The sequence below is a fragment of the Herpailurus yagouaroundi genome, unplaced genomic scaffold (genome assembly GCF_014898765.1).
Source record: "Herpailurus yagouaroundi ecotype Mexico unplaced genomic scaffold, PumYag 141, whole genome shotgun sequence".
Classification (NCBI taxonomy): Eukaryota; Metazoa; Chordata; class Mammalia; order Carnivora; family Felidae; genus Herpailurus; species Herpailurus yagouaroundi.
Window position 1 is genome coordinate 54,396,656 of NW_024412396.1, and position 24,613 is coordinate 54,421,268.

Here is a 24,613-nt window from a genome sequence, read left to right on the forward strand (position 1 = left end):
TATCTATCATAATAGTAGGGTAGTAGGGTTTGGTGAAGATCCAACCTAATCCCAAAAAGCCAAATGAGTATAACATGTACCCAAAAATAGAAACTGGATAAGAAGATAAAATTTCATCTTTAAGGGAAAAAAATTTCAGAGGCTTGTCAATTTCTAATTACTCTAAGAAGAAATATTATGCATGATAAATAGTCACAGCCACAACCACAGACTGCCTGGGAAGTAAGGCAGGTCCCTTGTTTAAAGCCTTGTAATTTCAGTTTAGGGAAAATATGTTAAGACAATTGTCTTGCTATATTTGTTCATCACCATTAGCATTTCATATAGCAAGAATGAAATGAAATCATCCTACACAAATGTCCCTCCTTCTGAAGAGCTTTGAAAAAAGGAATCTTTTCAACTTCCATGTAAATGTTAGTTTTTAGTAAACTTCATAGTTTTAAAGTATTTTTATAGAGAAATACTGGCACATACAGGAGCAGGAGCTTATGAGAATATTAAGAAGGTAGAGAGCAGTAGGTTATTAAGAAAATATTTAAAATGACTACTTACACAAGTTAAAATATCATACCTAATGACTCCCAGCTGCAGTTTACATCTCTTTACTCTTGTCTTTGTTACCATTCATAATAATGAAGAATTTCTAAGTCAATAATTACCAACTTCTAAGAGGGCCATGACATTAACTTCTCAGTAGAGTTCCTCTCCTTTTTGAACACTCCAGCCAAAAACCTACAGGCCTAGAATAGCCCAGGGAATACAGACAATTCAGATCTACAAATCTGGCAACACTCACTGATAAATTCCTTGCACACTGGCGTTAGTTAACACGGCATGTGTCAGGTAATGTGACATTAAATCAAACTAAAAATATTAGTGCAAAGAATGGCAATTCCAATGAACGGGAAGTTTCTCTGTCATGTTTCACTTATAAATAGGTTAACCATATCTGTTCTATGTGACAGGTAACTTTCTAAGATGGTGAAGGAAATCAAACATAAATTTCTACAAGAATTCATTTTGATATTTCCAAAATATCTAAATTTAATCATGGGTCTTGCTGCCCTTCACATCTCCTATGTATATACCATTGTAAACAAATGCTGAAGTATGCAGTAAGAGATCACTAGGCAGATAAATCCAGCATAGAATCTTTGTTCCTCCTCTCTTACAGGAATCCTGCTATATTCTTCAAGATCTAAATCAAAGGCCATGTCCTACAAAAAACTTCCCCATATGGGCGTCTACCCAAGTAATCAATACTTCCATTTTCACCAGAACATGTTGCTTATATATCTAGTAACATATTTATTTCACCCTACCTCCTAATAAATATGTTTATACATCTCCAACTATAACAGCCTTTGCGTGGTCTTCATTAGTCATAGTAGGTCTGCACTATTTCTGAATCACCAGACAGCACCTAATACATCTTATACATATAAGGCAGGAGATTACCATATTATTTCTCTGTTAACAAAAGTTTGGTTCTTCGCAAAACCTTTTTTCATTTATGACTTTAAGGAATAGGTAAAGAATAGAATCCCTCTTTCTCTGCCACCAAATCATCCCCTACTTCCTAACTTTCTTACTTCTCCCAATGGCAAAACTACTGAGACCTTAGAATCTCCTGTATGTCTTCTATCACCTACACTGCCCAATCCTGTACTAATTCCTACAAAACACCTTTTGCATTGTTGCCATTACTAACGTCTTTCTTCTTTTGCTTTTATTGAGACTATTACAATAGGTTCATTATTAGAAACATTCACACAATCAATACTAAATAGGATCTAATAGCAGTCTCAAAAAATATATGAAGCAAAAAGAGTGACATACATACACACATTCAAAGTAATACCTGGATATTTTGACAATCTTCTATAAGTTATTGGTAGAAGTATACAAAATCAGTAGGGATACAGAAATCACCAGGGACAGAGAACGTTACGAAACAACTTGGCATAACTGATATTTACAAAACTTTTCATAACAAATGCAGAACATTACTTGTTTTAAACTGCACATAGAAAATTCACTAAGACAGGCCACATTTGGGGCCATAAAACAAGTCCTTATAAGTTTCAAAGGATGAGAATCATGGAAAGTATATTCTATACCCACAAGGGTACTAAGTCAGAAATTGATAATACAGTATGTAGAAAACTCTCCACATAACTAGAAGTAGTGCACTTCTAAAAAAATCCCATAGGTCAAAGAAGAAATCACAAGGGAAATATTTTCTAATTCAAACTAAATGATAATGAAAACATGATATTGCAAAATTTGTGGAATACATTTAAAGTGTTGCTAAGATAGCAATTTATAACTTTAATGATGATATTAAGAAATAAAGGTATTAAAATCAGGCTCAAGAATCCAGAAAAAAAGCAAATGATACAAAAATTAAAATAAAGAAAACAATAAAATTTGGGATCAATAAAACATTAAAAAGACAAATAAAAAAGTAATTCAAAGGTTGTTTCTTTGAAAATATTAATAAAATTAATAACACACTCAGCAAGTCTTATAAAGAACAAAAGAGAGACAATGAGAGAAAATTACCAATATCAGGAATATAAGAGGAAGCACCAGTACAGACCTCACAGAAATGAAAAGAAAAAGGAGATATCATGAAAAATTTTAAGCCAATAAATTTGACAACTTAGATGAAATGAACAATACTTTGAAAGGCACACATTAACAAAACTAACTCAAGAAGGAGAAATTCTGAATAGTCATATAGCTATTAAAATTTTTGAATTTGGGGGCACCTGGGTGGCTCAGTCAATTGAGCGTCTGACTCTTGATATGAGCTTAGGTTGTGATCTTGTGGTTGTGAGATCAAGCCCCATCAGGCTCCACACTGAGCATGGAGCCTGCTTGGGATTCTCTCTCTATCTCTCTCTCTACCCATTCCCCTGCTCACACTTTCTCTCTCTCTTTCACTCTCACTCAAAATAAAAATTAAACTTAAAAAAAAAAAAAAAAGACTTTGAGTTTGAAATTTAAAACCTCTCCCAGACAAAAACTACAGGCCTAAAAGCTTCTTTAATCAATTCTATCATACATTTAAAAAGAAATAATACACACTTCATACAAATGTTTCCAAAACATAAAGGCAAAACACAACTCATTTTAAAAGGTCACTGTTATACTAACATTCAAATCAGATAAAGACATTAGAAGAAGCTACAGAATATTCTTCATAAACATAGATGCAAAAAATCTTACTATTAATAAATCAAATCCAGCTATATGTAAAAGGAAAAATACATTTTGATAGAGTTTATCCCAAAAATATAAGGTTAGTTTAATACGTACTGGAAGTTCCATCCAGTTGATTAAGGAAAAAAAAAAAAAAAAAAAAAAAACAAGCAGGAGAACCAAAACTGTCCTTATTTGCAGATGACATGATCATGTACAAAGAAAACCCTAAGTGCTAAGAAACCAAAAACAACAATAACAACAAACAGCTAACAAAAAAGCTACTACAACTAGCAAATGAGCTTAACACGGTTGCAGAATACAAGGTTAATACATACAAAAAATATCAATTGTATTTCTATTAGAAAAGAATGTTGGAAATTCAACGTTTAAAATGACATTTAAGGGGTGCCTGGTTGGCTCAGTCGGTTGAGCGTCCGACTTCAGCTCAGGTCATGATCTCACTGTTCATGAGTTGAAGGCTCACATTGGGCTCTGTGCTGACAGCTTGGAGCCTGGAGCCTGCTTCCGATTCTGTGTCTCCCTGTCTCTCTGCCCCTCCCCTGTCAGGCTATGTCTCTCTGTCTCTCTCAAAAATAAATAAACACTTAAAAAATAAAAATAAATAAATAAATAAAATGACATTTAATATAACATCATAAATAAGAGACAAAGTAGGAATAAATCTAAAAAAGATGTTCAAGACCTGTTAGTTGAAAAGTATAAAATATCCATGAGAAAAGTTAAAAACCTAAATAAATGTATAATATACACAATGTTCACGGACTGGAAGATTCAATATTAAGATGTCCATTCTTAAATGTGTACATTCAACACAGTCCCATTAAAATACTAGTAGATTCTCTTTAAAAAACTGACAAGCTAATTTTAAGATGCATAAAAGAATTCAAGTGCTATATAGATATAAAACAATCAATACATTTTTATTAAATTTGAAAAGTAGAAATAAAAGAATCACCTTGAGAGATTATAAACTTTACAACTTATCTTCTGAAGCTTTTATGAAAAAGCTGGGCATTTGAAAATAATTACTTATGTGCACAAATATTTGGTTCTTTCTCCTTGGATTCATCCTGCTAACAGTTACAGTTATTTATAATATACAATTGCATTAATCCTTATACAAAAGAAATGATTTACTGGGTGACAATATTGACAATGTTTACTAAAAGTAAAACCAGGTTGCAATCTAGTGTCAGTGAATAATCTATAACATGTTCAGAGATCATACAGTGTTTTAGCTATAAATTCCATAATTAGATTCTGTTGTGGGGCACCTAGGTGACTCAGTTGGTTGAGTGTCTGACTTCGGCTCAGGTCATGATCTCAAGGTCTGTGAGTTTGAGCCCTGCATCAGGCTCTGCGTTGACAGCTCAGAGCCTGGAGCCTACTTCAGATTCTGTGTCTCCCTCTCTCCGCCCCTCCCCCACTCATGCTCTGTCTCTTTCTGTCTCAAAAATAAATAAACATTAAAAAACTTTTTTTTGAAAAAAAAGAAAAGATTCTGTTGTACTGTCTGTATGTGTGTGTGCGTGTGTGTGTGTGTGCGTGTAGAGGCATCCTCTGACTTTCACTACTAGCACAGTTTGCATCTTTCAAGTGCACTAGAGCGGTAGTTCACAAAAGATGGTTTGGGAACTATCTAAGACCCCTTATTAATAATATGAAGATATTATTTGCCTTTTTAAGAATATAATGTGGTCCTGATAGCAAAAAAAAAAAAAAATTGAGAATCACTGCAGTATAGCAATAAATAATTTTTAACTGGAACATGTAGAAAGAATAATCCTGATAACTGGGGCAACACCTGGGTGGCTCAGTCAGTTAAGTGTCGGATTGTTGATTTTGGCTCAGGTCATGATCTTACAGTGTGTGAGTTTGAGCCCCACGTCAGGCTCCCTGCTGACAATGTGGAGCCCTCCTGGGATTCTTGATCCCTCCCTCTCTCTGTCTCGGGCCCCAGCTCTCTCTCTCCCCCAAAAATAAATAAATAAAACAAAAAGAAGGAGGAGGAGGAGGAGGAGGAGGAGGAGGAGGAGAAAGAGGAGGAGGAGGAGGAGGAGAAGGAGAAGAGAAGGAAGAGGAGGAAGAGGAGGGGAAGGAAGAATCATCATCATCATCTTGATAACTAAAATGAAAAACCAAAACAAATTTTAGAGGATTATCATATGTCAAAGTTATGTTTTTCTTAGTAGGACCCTACATTAAGTTTCTTTCTTAAATTAATGAAGTTCACCAATAAAGAAAGACCTAAGCCTGACACAAGATACCCACAGGATTCCGATACACAGTGCTATTTTTCTTCTTCCCGTCACGATGCATCCCTTCTAGAACCAAACAGAAAAGCAGTTTTCCAAAGTTCCTGTCTAACTTGTAAAGTATTGCCTCAAACTCTCCTTCCCTTACTCTACTCTTTTTGCCATGGTGCTTATAACCTTCTAATATATTAAACAATTTACCTATTTATTACATTTATTTTCTGTCACTCCACTCAATACAATGTAAACTAAACAAGAGGACTTTTTTTCCCCTTTATTCACTGATGTATCCTCAGCACCTATAATAGTGTCCACGACAAAATTGGCACAGAGTAAATATTTATTGAATAAATTTATGAATATTTTACTGAAGTAAAATATAAACGTCAGCATTTTATCAGGGAAGAACACACATCTTACCAAATGCAAACTTCCTAATGGCCACGGACACAGGGCTATGTACATAGGAGAGATGTACTAGCTGAAGGAAAAACTCTCAGGGCGAACAGTTTCCTCTTCTGGATCCAGAAATGAAGAAAGACAGGGAGACCAGAGACAAGGAAAGGAGAGGGATTTGGAAATATTCCAAGTAGAGACAACGGAAATGGCTTTGTTTTGTTTTTTCCCTCAATCCTAGGATTCCACGAATGTAAACAAAGAAAAATAAGAGTAAGAACAGCTAACACACCTCTCTTCTCTTGTTGTATTTCTTCCAGAAGCTGCTCTTGTCTTTCTATCTGTTCGAAGAGACACTGGAGCTCAGATTCCTTGTTTTCGGTCATACTCCTCAGCTGTTGTCTGCACAGCATCAGCTCGTGCCGCAGACTCCTCTCTCTGTTTTCTCTCTCCTTCAGTTCCTCACAGAGCCACTTAAGTTTAGTCTAAAAAAATGACACATATATCTAATTTTTCAAAAAATCTAGAAAACAGTAGCATTTCAAAACATGAAGGAAAAGTCATGATAACTGAACAGACCATAGCAAACATAAGCAAAATTAAAAAAAAATCTATAATGTTTTAATTTCCATAATGACTTCAAAGATGGTGTCGAAATTAAGCCAAATTTTCTTGGATTTTTATAAAATATCTGATATCCTCTATCAGGTTTGTAAAGGTAATACTACAGAGAAGTCTGGCCTGCTGGATTCCCAGTCATACTCCAATTAGATCCCTGATGTGATATATAAGGCAATCTGGTACACTTTAAAGCATTTTAAAGTCAAACATACCACACAATAGAACTAGAGACTTGTTACAAAATAGAGTTTAATTCAAAGATTTTTTAAAAAAGAAAGATAAAATTCATAGTTTTGGTTTTAAAAATGCATATTCCCAAGGGTCCAGCTAATCGGGAAAAGATATTCTATATCACAGGAGGGAGACAAAGTTAGTATTTTCCCACATTTAAAAGACTAGGGAATTTAGTTGAAGCAACTCTCGTTTTCTCAGACTCTAACCACACCATCTTTATTAGTTAGATATTTAAATCAGGGATGAGTAAAAAATAAATAAATAAATAAATTTTTCTTTCACCTTCACTAGGACAGGATTTCAGTCATGTCTCAGGACCTTCCCAAGTGAGTCTATCCTTCAAGTTCTATTTGATTCTAAATAAAAGTCTTTACTTCAGTAAAAAGCAAATTAAAGGAAGAGTGGACTAAACAGGAAAGTTAGGTTAAGCTAAGGGAGAATTTTCTGGAACAGCATTCATCAGTAAGCAAGAAAGTTCTAGGCCTCCAGAAATCTAGGAAGTTCTCAGGATATGCCACAGTATATTAAAAGTAGCGGCAGTAGGATAGCTTATGATAAAGTGAGACTGGGATACAGCCGCTAGACTGGGGGATCCCCACATGTATCAGCTTTCAAACACCCCCCAGAACAGAAAAAGATGCCCAGTTTCTCTGGTCAGAAGGTCTGTCGAGCAGATGGTATCTCTATGACACAGAAGAAATATTATCACTAGTCAAATTATGGAAAAATTATATGATAATATTGTAAGATGACCAAGGTATAGTATGTGAATGTGTTACATGAAGGGAAATGGAGCTTGTAAAGGCAAAAGCTAGATCACATTTATCACAAACGCTCATCAGAAACAAAGGGGGGACTTCATGGAAGTTTGCCTTCCAGAATGATGGCACGAGGAGTTCTGCCAAGCTGCTCTTTAATGAAAATGCGAGGTGGAAGCTAGATGTGGGCAGGGGAAGGACTGCACCCTGCATGACAAAAGCCCCACTCCACGTTCTGGGAGGGTATTGCCAAGACAGGGGTCCCTCTTCCCCCAGTTCACAGTCAAGTTATATGGTATTGTGGCATAATAAGAAAGATATTTGGTCTTTGTCCTTTATTCTTGGCACACAGCTCCTAAAGCCCAGGAACTTCCAGAGTGAGAAGAATGTCCTTTGTTATTCATAACAAGCTCTTAGATTACACCCAAGCTCATGCTAATGAGGTGGTTTAGGTAGTTGAACCTACTGAGCCCCCCAGGCACCCCTAAAAACTCTTGAACAATGAGGTTGGATTAGCTTCCAGACTGGTGAATATAGCCACATGCCAGGAGCATGAGACATCCCCAAACACCACGGGGACTCTTGGAGACCTTGCCCTATATAGACCTTGCAGGTATAACCTCTTCATCTGGCTGCTTATTTGTATCCTTTATTATTTTTTTTTGTTTTCATATCCTCTTATGACTTTAATTTTTTTTATTTATATATGAAATTTATTGCCAAATTGGTTTCCATACAACACCCAGTGCTCATCCCAAAAGGTGCCCTCCTCAATACCCATCACCCACCCTCTCCTCCCTCCCACCCCCCATCAACCCTTAGTTTGTTCTCAGTTCTCAACAGTCTCTTATGCTTTGGCTCTCTCCCACTCTAACCTCTTTTTTTTTTTTTTCCCTTCCCCTCCCCCATGGGTTCCTGTTAAGTTTCTCAGGATCCACATAAGAGTGAAACCATATGGTATCTGTCTTTCTCTGTATGGCTTATTTCACTTAGCATCACACTCTCCAGTTCCATCCACGTTGCTACAAAAGGCCATATTTCATTTTTTCTCATTGCCACGTAGTATTCCATTGTGTATATAAACCACAATTTCTTTATCCATTCATCAGTTGATGGACATTTAGGCTCTTTCCATAATTTGGCTATTTGTATCCTTTATAAATAAACTGGTAAGTAAAGTATTTCCCTTAGGCCTGTGAACCATGACAGCAAATTACTGAACCTGGAGAGAGAGCCATGAGAACCCCCAATTTGTAGCCAGGTCAGAAGGAAGTGTAGGTAACCTGGGGATATCTGAATTGGGTACAGGTGGGGCCGAGCCCTTAACCTGTGGTATCTGTACTAACTCTGGTTAGTTTGTGTCAGAGGTGAATTAAATTGTGGGACACCCTGTTGGTATCTGCAGAGAACTGGAGAATTACCTCATTTGGAAAATTCACACATCTGGAATCAAAAGTGATGTGAGCAGAAACAGATCATAATAGTAAGTATGGCACTGGAAGGTCAGATGGCTAGGATTTTTCACCGTCATAGTTCTGATTTGAGTAGCTAAATTGCTGGCAAGTGAAGTGGACAAACTAGGGATTCCTTCCATTATCAACCCCTCACTGATAGTGTGGCCACTCCACCTCAGACACTGCAGCCTGAGAATAGTGGTATCCAATCTGCCATTTCCACAGACTGTTTGTGAGAAGGAGGGGCAAAAGCTACATGATCATATCAAGATTCAGAAAAAAGTGTATGATGAAATTAAACACCTATTCCCAATAAAGACACTGAACAGAAGGGAACAGAAGGGAAATTTTTCAACCTGATAAAACATTTTTATGAAAAGCCCATACCTATTATCATACTTAATGGTTAAAGACAGAATGCTTTATCCCTAAGATCATAAACAAGAAAATAAAGTCTGCTCTAACCATTTCTATCTAACATTGTACCAGGAGGTCATAGCAGGGCAATCATGCAGGAAAATATCATTATACATAAATCACTTGTATTTCTATACACTTGCATCATCAATCCAAAACTAAGTTAAAAAGACCATCTTGTTTACAATAGCATCAAAAGAGTAACATACATTTAAAAAGAAAAACATACTTTTAAAAAGAAGTTCAAAATTTATACTCTGAAAACTACAAAAAACTGTTGAAAAAATTAAAGAAGGCCTAAATAAATGAGAAGATTTTACATGTACATACACGAGAAAACTTAATATCATTAAGGTATTAAGAGAAATACTCCCCAAACTGATCTACAGATTTAATGCAATGCTTATCAAAATCCCAGCTGAGATCTTTGGAGAGATTGACAATGTGATCTTAAATTTCATATGGATATTCAAGGGACCCAGAATAGCCAAAAACAGGTGTTGAAAAAAGATCAAAGTTGGAGGAGTCACACTTAACTGATTTTAAAACTGACTAGAAAGCCAGAGTAATCAAGACAGTGTGGTACTGGCATTAGGACAGACATAGATCAGTGGAATTAAACCCATACATATATATTGTCAATTGATTTTCAACAAAGGTTCCAAAAACAATCTGATGAGGAAAGATCAGTCTTTTCAACCAATAGTACTGAGAAAACTGAATATTCACATGCAAAAGAATAAAGTTGGACCCATACTTCATACCATCTTCAAAAATTAATTCAAGGGGCACCCGGGTAGTTCAGTTGGGTAAGCACCCGACTCTAGATTTTAACTCAGGTCATGATTTCATAGTTCCTGGCTTTGAGCCTCGTGTCAGGCTCCAAGATATCAGTATGGAGCCTGCTTGGGATTCCCTCTCTCTCCCTCCCCCTGTCCTTCCCCCACTCTCTCAAACTAAATAAAATTTTCAAAAATTAACTCAAAATGGGTCAAAGACCTAAATGTAAGAACTAAAAACAGCAGATTCCTAGAAGAAAGCACAGGTGTAAGTCTTGGTAACCTTGGTCTGGCAACCTTGATTTCCTAGATATTACACCAAAAGCACAGACAACCAAAGAAAAAAGCTGTTAAGTTAGACTTCACCAAAATTAAAACATTGTGCTTCAAAGATCACAATTAACAATGTGAAACAACAACCCATTGAATAGGAGAAAATAATTGTAGACCATATATCTGAGAAAGAACAATTTAGAACGATACATAAAGAACTCAGTAATAAAAAGACATAATGGGGGCGCCTGGGTGGCTTGGTCGGTTAAGCGTCCAACTTCGGCTCAGGTCATGATCTCACGGTCCGTGAGTTCGAGCCCCGCGTCGGGCTCTGTGCTGACAGCTCAGAGCCTGGAGCCTGTTTCAGATTCTGTGTCTCCCTCTCTCTCTGCCCCTCCCCTGTTCGTGCTCTGTCTCTCTCTGTCTCAAAAATAAATAAACATTAAAAAAAAATTAAAAAAAAAATAAAAATAAAAAGACATAATGAATTAAGCAAGAGACATTTCTTCAAAAAACATAACACAAATGGCCAATAATCACATGAAAAGATGCTCAGAATCATTAAGCATCACAGAAATGCAAATCAAAATCACAGTGAGATTCCATTTCACACCCAGCAGGACAGCTAGAATCAAAAAGACATATGATAACAACTGTTGGTATGTTTGGAGGAATTAGAGTTCTTATATAATGATGGTAGGAGTGTACAATCATGCAGTCACTTTGGAAAACCATCTGGCAATTCTTCAAAAGGGTAAACATAGTTACCATATAACCCAGCAGTTCTACTCCTGAGTATATTTTTAGAAGAAACGAAAACATACAGTCATGCAAAAACGTGTAACCGAATGTTCATAGCAGCATTATTCATGATAGCCAAGAAATGGAAAAAACCCAAATGAACATCCACTGATAAATGGATGAGTAAAATGTGGTATATCCGTACATGGGACTATTATTTAGCAATGAAGTGAGGTCCTGACACATGCTACGACATAGATGAGCCTTGAAAACATTCTGCTAAATGAAAGAAGTCATCATAAAGGACCACATACTGTATGATTTCGTTTATAGGAAATGTCAAGAACTGGCAAATCTATAGAGATAGAAAGGTTACTTGTTGACTAAGGCTCTAAGAGGGGTGAGTGGGATGGACAAATTTGGGAGGTGATAACTAAAGGGTCCATATTTTCTTTTAGGGTGATAAAATATTCCAAAATTCATTGTGGTTGTGGCATCACACCTCTGTGAATACACCTAAAAATAATGAGTGATACAGTCTAAATAGGTCAATTGTATGATATGTGAATTATATAACAATTCAGCTATTTAACAATTAACAAAAGGAAGAAGGTAAATAAGGGACAGAAAAACAAATTAAAATTAAATCTCCTTGTGGAGATGACACCTGGCTTTAGTATCTGCTACATAATTTATAGGCCTCTGTCCTACCTGAATGTCACTAGATAAAAACAGGAAGTCCCCAACTTACTTTTCTCTTTTTATTTTTTAATGTTTATTTATTTTTTGAGAGACAGAAACAGAGCATGAGTGGCAGAGGGGCAGAGAGAGAGGGAGACACAGAATCTGAAGCACAGGCTCTGAGCTGTCAGCACAGAGCCCGATGCGGGGCTCAAACCCACGAACCGCGAGACATGACCCGAGCAGAAGTCAGATACCTAACCGAGACACCCAGGCACCCCTTGGAAGTCTCCAACTGAAACTGAGCTGTGTGGGGTGCATGGGTGGCTCAGTCAGTTAAGCGTCCGACTTTGGCTCAGGTCATGATCTTGCACCCTGTGAGTTCAAGACCTGCCTCTGGCTCTGTGCTGACAGCTCAGAGCCTGGAGCCTGCCTCAGATTCTGCATCTCCTTCTCTCTCTGCCCCTCCCCCACTCATACTCTGTCTGTCTCTCTCTCTCTCAAAAGTATATAAACATTAAAATTTTTTTAAAAAATAAATTGAGCTGTGGACTTCCAAATATGATTGTAAACTTTAATTAAGACTGCTTCATTTCCCAATATCCATTTTGAAATTCCCACGCAAATACAAAAAGATAAAAAGCTTCCATAGGACAGGAAACCAGGAAACATAGTCAACTCTCTACCAAATAAAAGGAACATTTTCTACTACAACTTTTTTCTAAATAAAGCATGGAGGCAGAATATAGGGTCAAAGGTCAGGATGAGTCATATACCACCATCCCCACCGAACCACAATATGAGAGAGAGAAGGAAGTGAATTGGACTATTCTTTCAAAAGCACACTCTATGGAGAGAGTGGAGCACATGTTGGAGGCTGGAACTCAGGAGAATGTTACCAATATTCAAAACAAGCAAAAATGACATGGAATGGACCCAAGTGTGTGTACTTGAGACTTAAATGTTAGGGGGAAAAGAGAGAAAGGAATCAGTACTGGTGTTTCTAGCTGAAGAAATGTGAAAGAGGAAAACTAGAAGCAAAGATTTAGGGGTTAAAAAGTTAACAACAGATTGGAATAAGCTGACTTTGTTAGGACTAACACAGAGAAGTGTAAATGACTGGTTGGATATATAGATCTAAAGCTCGAGAGATATGGATGAGAGATACAAAGTAAAGAATCAACAGCATCAAGGCAAAACAGCCCATGGAGTGTCTATGGAGACAAGAGAGAAGAATTTAGAAGAGATGAATGGAAGAGAAACGAAAAATAAAGCTGAGAAGTAGTTGGAATGGCAGGAAGAAAATCCGAGTTTTGCAAAGGAAGAAAAGGAAAATACTACAACAGGATGGATATGCTTAGTGTCAAAGACTGCCAAAGGAAAGGGCCACTATATTTAGCAATTAAAATATACATCTTTATCAAAAACAACTGGAGTTCAACCCACCAAACCAATACAGGACTGAAAATATGAATGCCAAATTGTTGATGATGATTATGCCCACTCAGGAGAGAGGTGTCAAGAGGGAAAGGAGAACATATATTCCAAATTTATTCTCCATACTTCTATATTGCTAAAGTCTTGAAAATGAAAATATGTTCAACACACTATGTAACAAAAAATTATTCTAGACAATTTAATCAGTAGTTTTAGATATAAGTCAGTTGGAAAATTATTCTAAAACATCACTAAGTCATTTATTAATTGATATTAACCAGGCAAAATAAGAGAAAGTCTACACTATTGCTGCCTGCTTCTATGTCAAAACTACAACCTGAATAGGGGCACCTGGGTGGCTCAGTCGGGTAAGCGGCCAACTCTTGATTTCGGCTCAGGTCATGATCTCATGGTTTGTGAGTTCTAGCCCCATGTGGGTATGTGCTCTGAGCACAGAGCCTGCTTGAGATTCTCTCTCCTTCTCTCTGCCCCTCCCCCACTCATGCATGCATGCTCTGTCTCTCAAAATAAATAAATAAACTTAAAAAAAAAAGAAACTACAATCTGAACCTTTTGTTCACCTTTGATCATACCTTTTGTTCACCTCATCAAACTTTAGCAGTTACTCAAGAAAAATAAATAAATGGAAAAGCCCAAATAATTATCGTATTATGCAAGGGAAAAGGGGAAAGTTAGATGTATAATTTCTGGAAAAGATATATTTTCAACCAAGCCTTTTTGCTACTTATTTGGCACCTTAAACACGTGCACATCTTTATCCTTGAATGTTAATGAATTTGATATACTAAATCCTTAAAAGACTTTTTGCAAGAATTTAAAAATATTCTTCAATTTAAAGCACCCTGGGAGTGGATGTGTGTTCATGTTTGTATGCTCAAACACACACTAAAACTAGTACACTGTTTTGCACATAGTGAGGACAGGACACATGCAATTAAGTGAAAAATTAGATGCCGTTAAGTTCTTGTAAAGAGGAAGCACCTTGTGTTTAATAAAACAGAAAAATAAAATATCTTGAAAACAAACAAAAAAAATCAAAAAAAAATTTTGTATTATTACATTAAGAAAGTTTAACGAACATTCATAAGTAACACATTTAGGACCTGAACACTATTGATTTGGATTATAAAAATACAACCAGGAAGAAGGGCTGGAAGGATGGTCCTTCTAATAGGATTATGTCCATGGTTCTTCTCAGATCCAACAGTTTCCTATCACATAAGAATGAAACACTAATGTTATCAGATCTTCTGATACCTCAAAAGAAAAACAAATTCCATGCTGTAAGTATGCCATTGTAAAGTTTTTTTAAATGCTCGCTACCAATTCTCTGTTTTAAAACCAATGTGGCCCAAACAAAGTGAGTCTTTTGGGATCACCAGTTTGAATCACCCTGTTTAATCTGTTCTTGCACAGTGATTTAAATGCAAATTTAAAACCTAAGGACTCATTTCCCTGTTCTCAAAGATTTCCTACTTACTCCATCCTAATCTTTGGCCGGTGCTCAGTACCATTGCTAAGGGTTGATAATGGAGAAACAAAAAGATATGTTGTCATAACAATAATTGTACTGATTTTGGTAGAAAAACAAAACAAAACAAAAAAACCCACAATTTCTGAACCAAAGCATTAATCAGGTTTGATATGTGTTATGGACTAATTGTACCCCCCTCAAGTTTATATGAAGTCCTAACCCTCAGGTGACTCTGTTTAGAAATAAGGCCTTTAGGGAAGTAATAAAGGCTAAATGAGGTTACCACAGTAGGGCCCTCATCCTATAGGACTGGCATCCCTAAAAGAGGAGGAAGAGACACTCTGTCTTCCAACCCCCAATTCTTCCAATAATACTCCTATCCCATCCCCCCATAATGCCCGTCCCCCTACATGAGAGGTGGCCATTTACAAGCCAAGAAGAGGCCTCACCAGAAACTAACCCTGACACCTTGCCCTTGGACTTCTAGGCTCTAGAACTGTAAGAAAATAAATTATCTGTTGTTTGAGCCACCAGTCTGTGGTATTTTGTTATAATGGCCTAAACAAACTGACCTATGGCTTCAGTTTATTCCAACAAAGCCTTTATATAGTTAGATGCTTGTTATGAATTGAATATGTATGCAGAATATATTATTAATCCTACAAAACAAAATATCAACTTATGGAAATTTAATCAACAAATAGTCAATTATGAGAATCAGTGTTTGCTAGAGAAACACCCAACGTCTTTCATTAAACGCCTTGGAGAAACAGCTTGGAACACAGCATAGGAATAACTTTACCAATTCCAAATAATAATTACCTGACAAGGCTATTAATCACAGTGCAAACACCATTCTATTAACCACTCACAAGAGCATCTTAAAGATTACATAATAGGCTCATTTATTTAACTATATCAGCAAGTATTGCTAAATAAACTATAATAGAGAAAGAATTTCTAAATAAGGCAGTCTTTTACCTTCATAGTTGACAGCTTGCAATTAGGTGGGAATAAGTATCTAGTAAAACAATCAAAATGATCTTTTTAATCTGTAAGAATCCTCTACTGAGATTTAGAGTAATAATATACTAAAGTCATTAAGGAATGACTCAAAGCCAAAACCAAGGGAAATAGAAAATTCGAATAAAAAGATTATAGCTGATAGAGTTAGCAATAATACCAGGGCCCATAATTTTGCTGCTTTTAACTACCGTACTTCCTTTGCCACAACTCAAAAAACAATTTTGAGAGGAAATGTTAATAGAAAAACCAAAGGTAAAGGAAGACGATGGCAATTTCTGAGAATGTGCCAGGAAACCAAAACAAAAATTAAACTGAAGTGCAAAATTCAATCCCAAATCAACCTCAAAACCTCTTTTAGTAATATTCTCTCTGGTTTCCTACATAGTTATGAATAAAATCATGAAGAAAAAAAATAACTCCATAATAAGAGTTCATATGTAAAAATACAAAATGCTTTTCTTCAATTAAACTGAATGTGTTCCATACACGCAATCTAAAGTATCTTTAATGAATCAAGATACCTGAGTATTTGTATCTCATTTTGATGTCTACACTGGAAGGATAAAATGCTAGATGATTATTCACATCCTTCAACAAGAATTAAATATACTGGGTCTGATACTTCTCATACAATGGGTGTTTTAAAAAAAAATCCGTATCACTAAAAAGACAATATGCATAAAATCAAGGTTTATATTCAAAGGTAGATTATACTACCAATCAAGAAAGACTGGCACAGAATTCAGAGACCCAGGTTCTAAATCCTTCTCAGTAACTAGCTTTATGTCATGAGGTAAACAATTCCCAGGGCCTCCTTCTCATCTATAAAACAAGGAAGTTAGACTACATGATCTCTGAAGCTGCTTCAGTTATAATATTCCAAAAATGGCAGGAAAAGCAATACCAGAACACATTATACCATTAAAAGTGGGACTCTCTGGAATGATATCAAACAGAGTAAAAAAGGAAAATCCCCCAATACTTTGGAAGTCTATTTCTTATCTATATAACCTTAAAAGTTTACAGTTCTGATCAAATAAAATATTTGAGAATTAGTAGATTTACTGAAATCTAATCTGCTTGCTATTTATTCTTCAGTGATATTTAAGCTGAGGAAGTAATCTGAGTAGAAAAAAATGTCACATTCCTAATTACTCTTTAAATATATACATATATATATTTCCAAGAAGGAATATGTGTGTGTGTGTGTGTGTGTGTGTGTGTGTGTGTGTGTGTGTGTGTGTGTATTCCAAGAAGGAAGAAAGTGTTACAGCCAAAGAAGCATATAAATTTACCTTTTTGCATCTTAAGGGAATAATTAGTACTAGACTTCCAGAATTAAATATATTCTGTAAATAACAGCACTCAGGATCCTGCCTTATGCTGAAGAGCATCTGACACCAGCTTTTCTTTTATTTGCTATCACAAAATGATTAACTCAAGATCTGGGATCAACAGTGATTGATATTCTCTATGACTGTCTTTCCATCTTGAGAGTACTTGCCTGCTCGAGATTTGATCATCTGCCCGCATTTTCTGTCAGTGTCTTCGCAACTTCTCATTTCTTCCCATGATTTGCACCTAAGCGCTATCTTTGCCTTTGTCCCTGCTTCTCTTTGGGGCTTCCTGTCCAAATGGGACTTTCTAGACATCAATCCCAGTGCTAGAAACTCCTTCAGTACTTCTGCTGGCTTGCCTATCTAGGACTCTGCATGTTGATCTATTCACATACTGAACTTTGAGTGAGATCTCCTACTTAGTCTTGAAAACCATAGGTATCTCCTTCTCTACCACTCCATCTGACATAACATTAAACATCATCTGCATATTGTCACCAAAGCATTACTTCAATCTGTCCCTTCCTCTGAATCTCTACAATTTCCTTGGTTTGGACTTTCACCCCAGAGACTTTGGTCTCACCCAAAGACCTCTTAACTGGTCTTCCTGCCTTTAGTCTTCCCACTTCTACTCCACCTTTTACATCACTATCTGAGTAATGCTTCTAAAATAGGAGTACAAAGTTATCAGTATCCTGTTCAAATCTCCTTTGTGGTTCTCCCTAAATGCAGAACTGAAGTCAAACTTCTAAAATAGCATACAATGTTCTTCTTAGTTACCTATGCTCTACCTCTTTCTAAAGCCTCATCCCTGCCATTCTCTGCCTCATATTTTCATCTTGTATTGACAAATCGCTTGGGGTTTCTTTCCATTTATCATGCTGTTTCTCTTCTATACCATGCCTACAATTGTTTACTGTGCATGCCTGGTCTTTCCTCTTTATCTGCCCAGCTTCAAAATTCACTTGAGGGATCAGACTCCATGGTGGCCTCTGCACACCTGTATCACTGCTCTTAGACATAATATTGAAATTATCAATGTGTCAGCTTTTCTAGGAAAATAAACTGTTCCTCAAGAGAAAGGATCATGCCAAATTCATTATTATGCCCACAGCATGTAATCTAGCATCTGGCACACAGTAGCTAGTCAGTAAATTCTTGTTAAACTGAATAAAATTTGGCCTCTAAATGCCTTATTAGGATTTATGACAAAAACAAATCGCTGATCTATTGGAACGGATTGCCTGGTGTTCCTCAATGGTATTTCCTAATTCTCAATCCTCTTCCTCCCTGTATTATATGGTTCTTGCCATTCTTTGGTTATTTTACATATAAGCCTGGTCCAACTCTGAGTTGGACTTCATATTTATATTATGTAACCAATGTCGACAAAGCAACAGTGACCCTATCCTCACCCAGTCCCCTAGTTCTTCCAGGATTAACACTAACAGAAGAAATTCATTTGGCAGATTTATGAAAACAATTACCAAATGCCCTCAGAGGCCCTTCTAACACTGCAAGATGTCAGCATGGACTAGCTGAATAGCAATTCTACTTTCCATATAGTTTTTGTCCTCTGATTTCAGATCTTATCTTCAATACTTATAGAGCTGTCCAGTCATAGTTCATGGGAATTACAGTATTGTAGCCCATCAATAACCTAAGCCATCTTTCTGGTAAATAGATTCAATTCCTCCTTAGTCAGTTGGTCAGCGTGGTATTGCTTATCATGAACCTTTTACGCTCTACAGGAAGGGTTGTCTCATGCCGTATTAAAACTCGTCTGATCAGAAGTTCAATCCCATTAAATGATAAGGGAAAACTGCTCACTAGTTCCCAAATTAAAGAGCTATGATTAAGAGTCATCTCTGGCTCTCATAATTTAACTGAACAACCGCAGTGAAAGCTTTCTGTTCAGAAATGATAAAGATTTTAACTTGAAAGAAAATTCCAAGTACATTGCTCTTGTTGTCAGAATTGAGGAATCGGGAAAAAGAAACAAGAGAAATGAGAAATGCTTTATTAATGCACAACAGAAGTTTCTAGCCCAAAATTTCTGAGCCAGCAAAACATGTATATTCTGAATTTACTATGAAGGTGGCATAAATACAAGTTTGCATTTTGTTCTATCAAAAACGGTTAGGGATGAACAGCATCACTGTACTTAAAAAAGGAGGAAAATTTTACCGGGTTGGGTAAATTTCAATGGTCAATCATAACGTTATTCATTTCTTATTAAGAATGCTTAAAAAAAAAAAAGAAAAGGTTTCCTTAAAGCACAGCTGGTCTTCAAAGGTGAATCATGTCTTTCTGTCAACTCCCACCCATACCTTGCCATCAAGTTCAAGGCATTATCTGTGTTTATTCAGGTATTCTCAACTTCCTACCATTATTTTACCTATAATTAGCCAACTAGAGAACTTCTATATATTTTTTGTATGATCAAGTTAAATACTGCATTTATGCAGAAACCACCTATAACATGCTGGTGGCATCATACCCCCCTATCCTTCTAGTACTGATATCACAGTCAGTTCTTCCTCTTTTTGCATTTGTTAATGTTTGTGTATTTCTATAAAAATATAACATACCTTAAGGATTTTTTAAATTGTTTACATTTCCATTTTCTTTATTAATTTCCATGGCTTGCTGACACTGATAACCCTCATGCCTATACACAAAAGAGCACATAATTGATAAATCTTGGCTAACTGAAGACTTTAGACAGCATCACACATAATGGTGAGAACATTAATTGTGAGTCTGACATGGCATGCAGTCCATGTTCCCATTTTTTATATGGCACCGGAAAAGTCATGTACATTTTCTAAAACCTCCCTTTTCTCACATATTTAAATAAGGATACTGCACAAACTTAAAAGTTCTTTCAAATAATAAAATCCTAAAGTGGACCACAATTGTTCATGTTTAAAGTACAGCTGGTTTTCTTTATTTTTTTCCCCCAAGTTTATTTATTTATTTTGAGAGAGAGAGAGAGAGAGAGAGAGAGAGAGAGAGAGAGAGAGAGAGAGAATCCCAAGCAGGCTCCACACTGCCAAGATGGAGCCCAATGCAGGGCTTGAACCATGAGATCATGACCTGAGCCTTAGTCGGTCGATTAACCAAGGGAGCCACCCAGGCGCCTTAAAGCTGAAAGAAACTAGCCTGGGAAGGAATGCAAGTCCTTGAGCATTGACACTTGGAAAAAGACATCTACATCGTACGTGGCCACTAATTTCTTTATTTTAATCAAGGAATTTCCAAGTTGATCTGATAGATGAAGATAGCAGGTCATTATCCCATAGTGCAGAAGAAGCTTTTTGCTAAAATTAGCAAATTGTTCGATTTTATTTAGATTTGCTTACCTACCCTTTAAATTTAAATCATCATGCAAAAGAACCATGAAGCAAGAAAGGTTGGTTATAGCAGCCCTGACCTTCGTACACTTCCAGAGACACTGCCTATCCCAAGGAAAAGGCAGAAGAATTTGCTTCTTTGAAAATCTAGTTTTACTACTTCAACAGTTTTACCTTCCTTTATTTTCTCCTTCCGTACCTATACAGTTAAGCTAATTTGTAAATGTTAAACTAAAGAAACATGGAAGTTTCTTAAATTCATGACAATGATGTCTTCCCCAGCACTGAAGTATTACAGCTGCATATGCTCTGTTCAATAACAAAATGGTATGGTTAGCCCAAACAGGACACCTTGAAGGTCATAAATACTATGATAACTTTAGGATTTAAAAACAAATTACCTTGCTTTCTGCTAACCAGCGATGTGGGTCATAATTAATATCAGGACCAGATGAAAAAACCTACAGAAAAAGGAAATAGTCTATTAGAAGTAGAATTTTCTCTGAAATGACCTTACATAAATGAAATTCTTCACCATAACACATAAAAGTTTAATCCCTAAGTTTAAAGGCTTAAAAAGAAGAAAGTTCATTATCAAGTACTCAACTAATTCCAAACCACCACTTATTATGTCCATTTATGTACACGTGTATATACGTATGTACTCATTGAGAGTAAATATTTGGCTCAAATATAGAGGCACATATCAACTCTCAAGCGTTATCATTGCTAGAATCGTTAGAGGCTGATTCCATGGACTTCTGTCAGGCAGCTTCAATCAAACCAGTTTTTCATTTTTTTGTTTGTTTCTTTTCCTCAGTCTTGTTCCACATAATATATTTCACAGTTGGTTAGATGTAATTACATGGAAACTTAATTCTTTGTCTCTTTTATCCTTCTTTAATTTTATACTGTGAGGGCCATTTTGTCTCATTAATGGTTGGGTAGAATTGACAGCAACTAATCAACATGATTTTGTGCAAATGTTGCTTTATATTTCATGATGGTAACAAAATCCTCCAATAAATAGGTTCTGTATACCAGCTGCCTTGATTTCCTTCATACCAACTCATTTATAAAATCCATTGCCATCTGGCTCTGCCTTATTACTAATAAAATGATGTTCAAAGGCTGTCAATGACTTTATGATTCTAAACACAAATTTTTTTTCAGTTCCTACTTGCTTTGAAACAGGTGCTACCTATGATATTTTTACAGGACTCCATCCTAGAAATGTTGTGTAAAAATATGCTATCCCTCTGCAAGATGTCTATTCCTATTCTCAAATACTTCCATACTTCCTGATGTGTGTGCACATCACTCCCCTAAGGAATATCATTAGGTGATTCATTTAGACACATGAAGAATGTATAATGATGCTGACCATATGCCATAAACAAACATGTTGTATTCTTAGCTCCCACTTTTCTCTCCTCCACTTTTTTTACCATCCAAATCTCACCCAACTCACAGGCCGCCTTTCCTTCAGTCAAATTCTGCCTGTTCTAGCTTGTGGTGTTTTCTTCCTCTTTGAACTCTGCTATTTGCAAGCATCCATTTCTCACTGATTATGATGTTTTCATTATTCTTTTCCATTTATCTGTGCCACAGTTGCAATTAAATCTTCAGTGACCTAAGATCTAGTGCTAAAGATTAAAGTTTAAAATAATTTGACAGGAATACAAATAATATTCTCATTTTGTGATTTTTTACAAATTTATATATAGTGTTTAAGAAACAGCCTGTCCACTTACAAGTGATGTGACTTAATTTCTCTAAGCTGCAGGTTATCATCTATAAAGTAGGCAAACTGCCTCATAAGGTCAAGGTACAAATTAAATAAAATGAGGAGACTGGCACAGTATCTGGCACAGAGAACATCATTATCACTACTAACTGCATATAAAGATGTCATCATCAGAAAATAGACTTCCAGTTCGATGGTAACAAGAACACTACAACAACAATTTGTCATAAACAGATGAATAAAAAAAAGCAATATATACATAAATATACAAATATATATGAATATATGACAAAAAGGGCACCACATAATAATGACAGCTAGCATTATTTGAGTATTTACTAAGTGCAAAATATTTCACTCCATAATATGCACCTCATATATCTTATTTTACTTTATCCTCAAAATAAGCTAACTTACAAATGGGACATGAATTCTTAAAGAGAAATTACCTAAGTTGTCCAAGGTCACACATTAGCAATTTAGAGAGATGTAATTTGAACCTACATCTGTCTTGATCCAAAGCCTATCCTCTTTATGCTCTCCAAAGAGTGCATACTCAGAATAAGTGTTATAAGAAAAGCTCTTCAATCATCGACGATTGGTTTGTGAAAATGATGTAACTTTAATTCAGGCAATGCCTAACTCAAATTCAAACAATTTCCTAATTGTTTTATAACAGTGGTGGCTTATTAAGTGTCCGTCCTTAAGTTTTCTAATATTATATGCATTTACTAAAGTGGGATAAGTAATAAATAGGGTGGCTAGAAAAAGGTAATTAGAAATAATACCAACACTCCCAAGTACTTTTCTCAGGCTCATTTGTTACATATCTATTATCCAATTCATATCATAGCTGTCACTACATAAAATGGCTTAAAAATTTGATCCACAGTATTTCAAAAACAAATGACAAAGAATAATTGGAATTATTCCATTTTTTAAAACATTTTATAAGGACCACCACTGTCCCTTAGATCTCTGAACTGTGAGGCAAAGAATTTTATTTTAACAACACCTTGGGTAGTTTATTTGAGGAGAGCAAATGTTATATTCTTGGGTATTCATTTTTCCCCCAAGTTTATAGGACAGTAACAACAGAAATTATTAATGGAAAGAGACCCACAATGAAAAAAACTGTGCTCTTAAAAAAAATAAATAAGTAAATAAAACTTAATATAATTTCCATTCTTTTAGATTTACTTTCTACCCATCACTTGGATTGAATTAGTCTTTCTCTAGGGACAAAGTGTAAAGATCCATTACCACAGTCACTGCTTTCCTATTAAAGAACAGGGTGCTTTTTGGAATATGTTAGAAGGATCATTTGTGCCTCAAAAAGAAATAAGAAAATATTTAAGCAATCTGCTATCTTCTCACTATGTTTTAGGCTGTAATTGCCCATAACAAGGTTCATATATCTTATAGCATGATCCAAATGATTCCATTTCTACATCTTTGATTGAAAATAAGCTGTCTTGACACAAATACTTAAATATTGATGGGGCGCCTGGGTGGCGCAGTCGGTTAAGCGTCCGACTTCAGCCAGGTCACGATCTCGCGGTCCGTGAGCTCGAGCCCCGCGTCGGGCTCTGGGCTGATGGCTCAGAGCCTGGAGCCTGTTTCCGATTCTGTGTCTCCCTCTCTCTCTGCCCCTCCCCCGTTCATGCTCTGTCTCTCTCTGTCCCAAAAATAAATAAACGTTGAAAAAATATATATATAGAATAAATATTTCACTATATTTTAACTTTTTAATAAATATTTATTTATTTTTGAGAGAGAGTGAGCGGGAGAGGGACAGAGAGGGGGACAAAGGATCCAAAGTGGGTTCCGTGCTGACAGCAGACAGTCCGATGTGGGGCTTGAACTCACGAACCCCAAGACTATGACCTGAGCTGAAGTCAGACACTCAACAGGCCTAGCCAACCAGGCATCTCAATATTTCACTATTAATATGTGCTCCTTTTAGATAAAATTAGAATCTTAAGGCCATACATCTTTTAAATATATTTAAATGTAACAAGTCTTAAATAAAAAAAGCAGCATTAGATAGGAAAAAGAATACACCAGCATTATAACAGGCCCTGTAACAAAACTCAAACAGTTTTTCCTCTAAAGCCAATTACTTCTCATATTTGGCTCATAGTCCTCTCAAACTGACATCTGAGCTTTTTGTTGAATGTAACTAGAAATACATACTGTAGAAATTCTATCAACTCCACCAAAATCTATCCATTGAAAAATTTCTGTTGAAGTTGAATCCTAAGATACCTTCCACTGTAAGAGTAGAATTATAGTTTTCTTTTCTTTAGAACACCACTTAAGGGAAAAGAAGGAAGGAAGGAAGGAAGGAAGGAAGGAAGGAAGGAAGGAAGGAA

At 36.1% G+C, this 24,613-nt stretch overlaps 1 protein-coding gene across 5 annotated transcripts in view; it reads right to left on the reverse strand.

The window, feature by feature from the left end:
* Positions 1–24,613, reverse strand: part of CEP128 (centrosomal protein 128) — a 398,532-nt gene that overhangs the window by 222,906 nt on the left and 151,013 nt on the right. For all 5 annotated transcript variants that reach the window (XM_040477908.1, XM_040477910.1, XM_040477907.1 and 2 more), the window contains 2 exons: positions 20,893–20,952; positions 6,175–6,367 (listed from right to left, as the gene is read on the reverse strand). In XM_040477908.1, the coding sequence (XP_040333842.1) occupies positions 6,175–6,367; positions 20,893–20,952 (253 nt within the window). The remainder of the gene's footprint in view (positions 1–6,174; positions 6,368–20,892; positions 20,953–24,613) is intronic.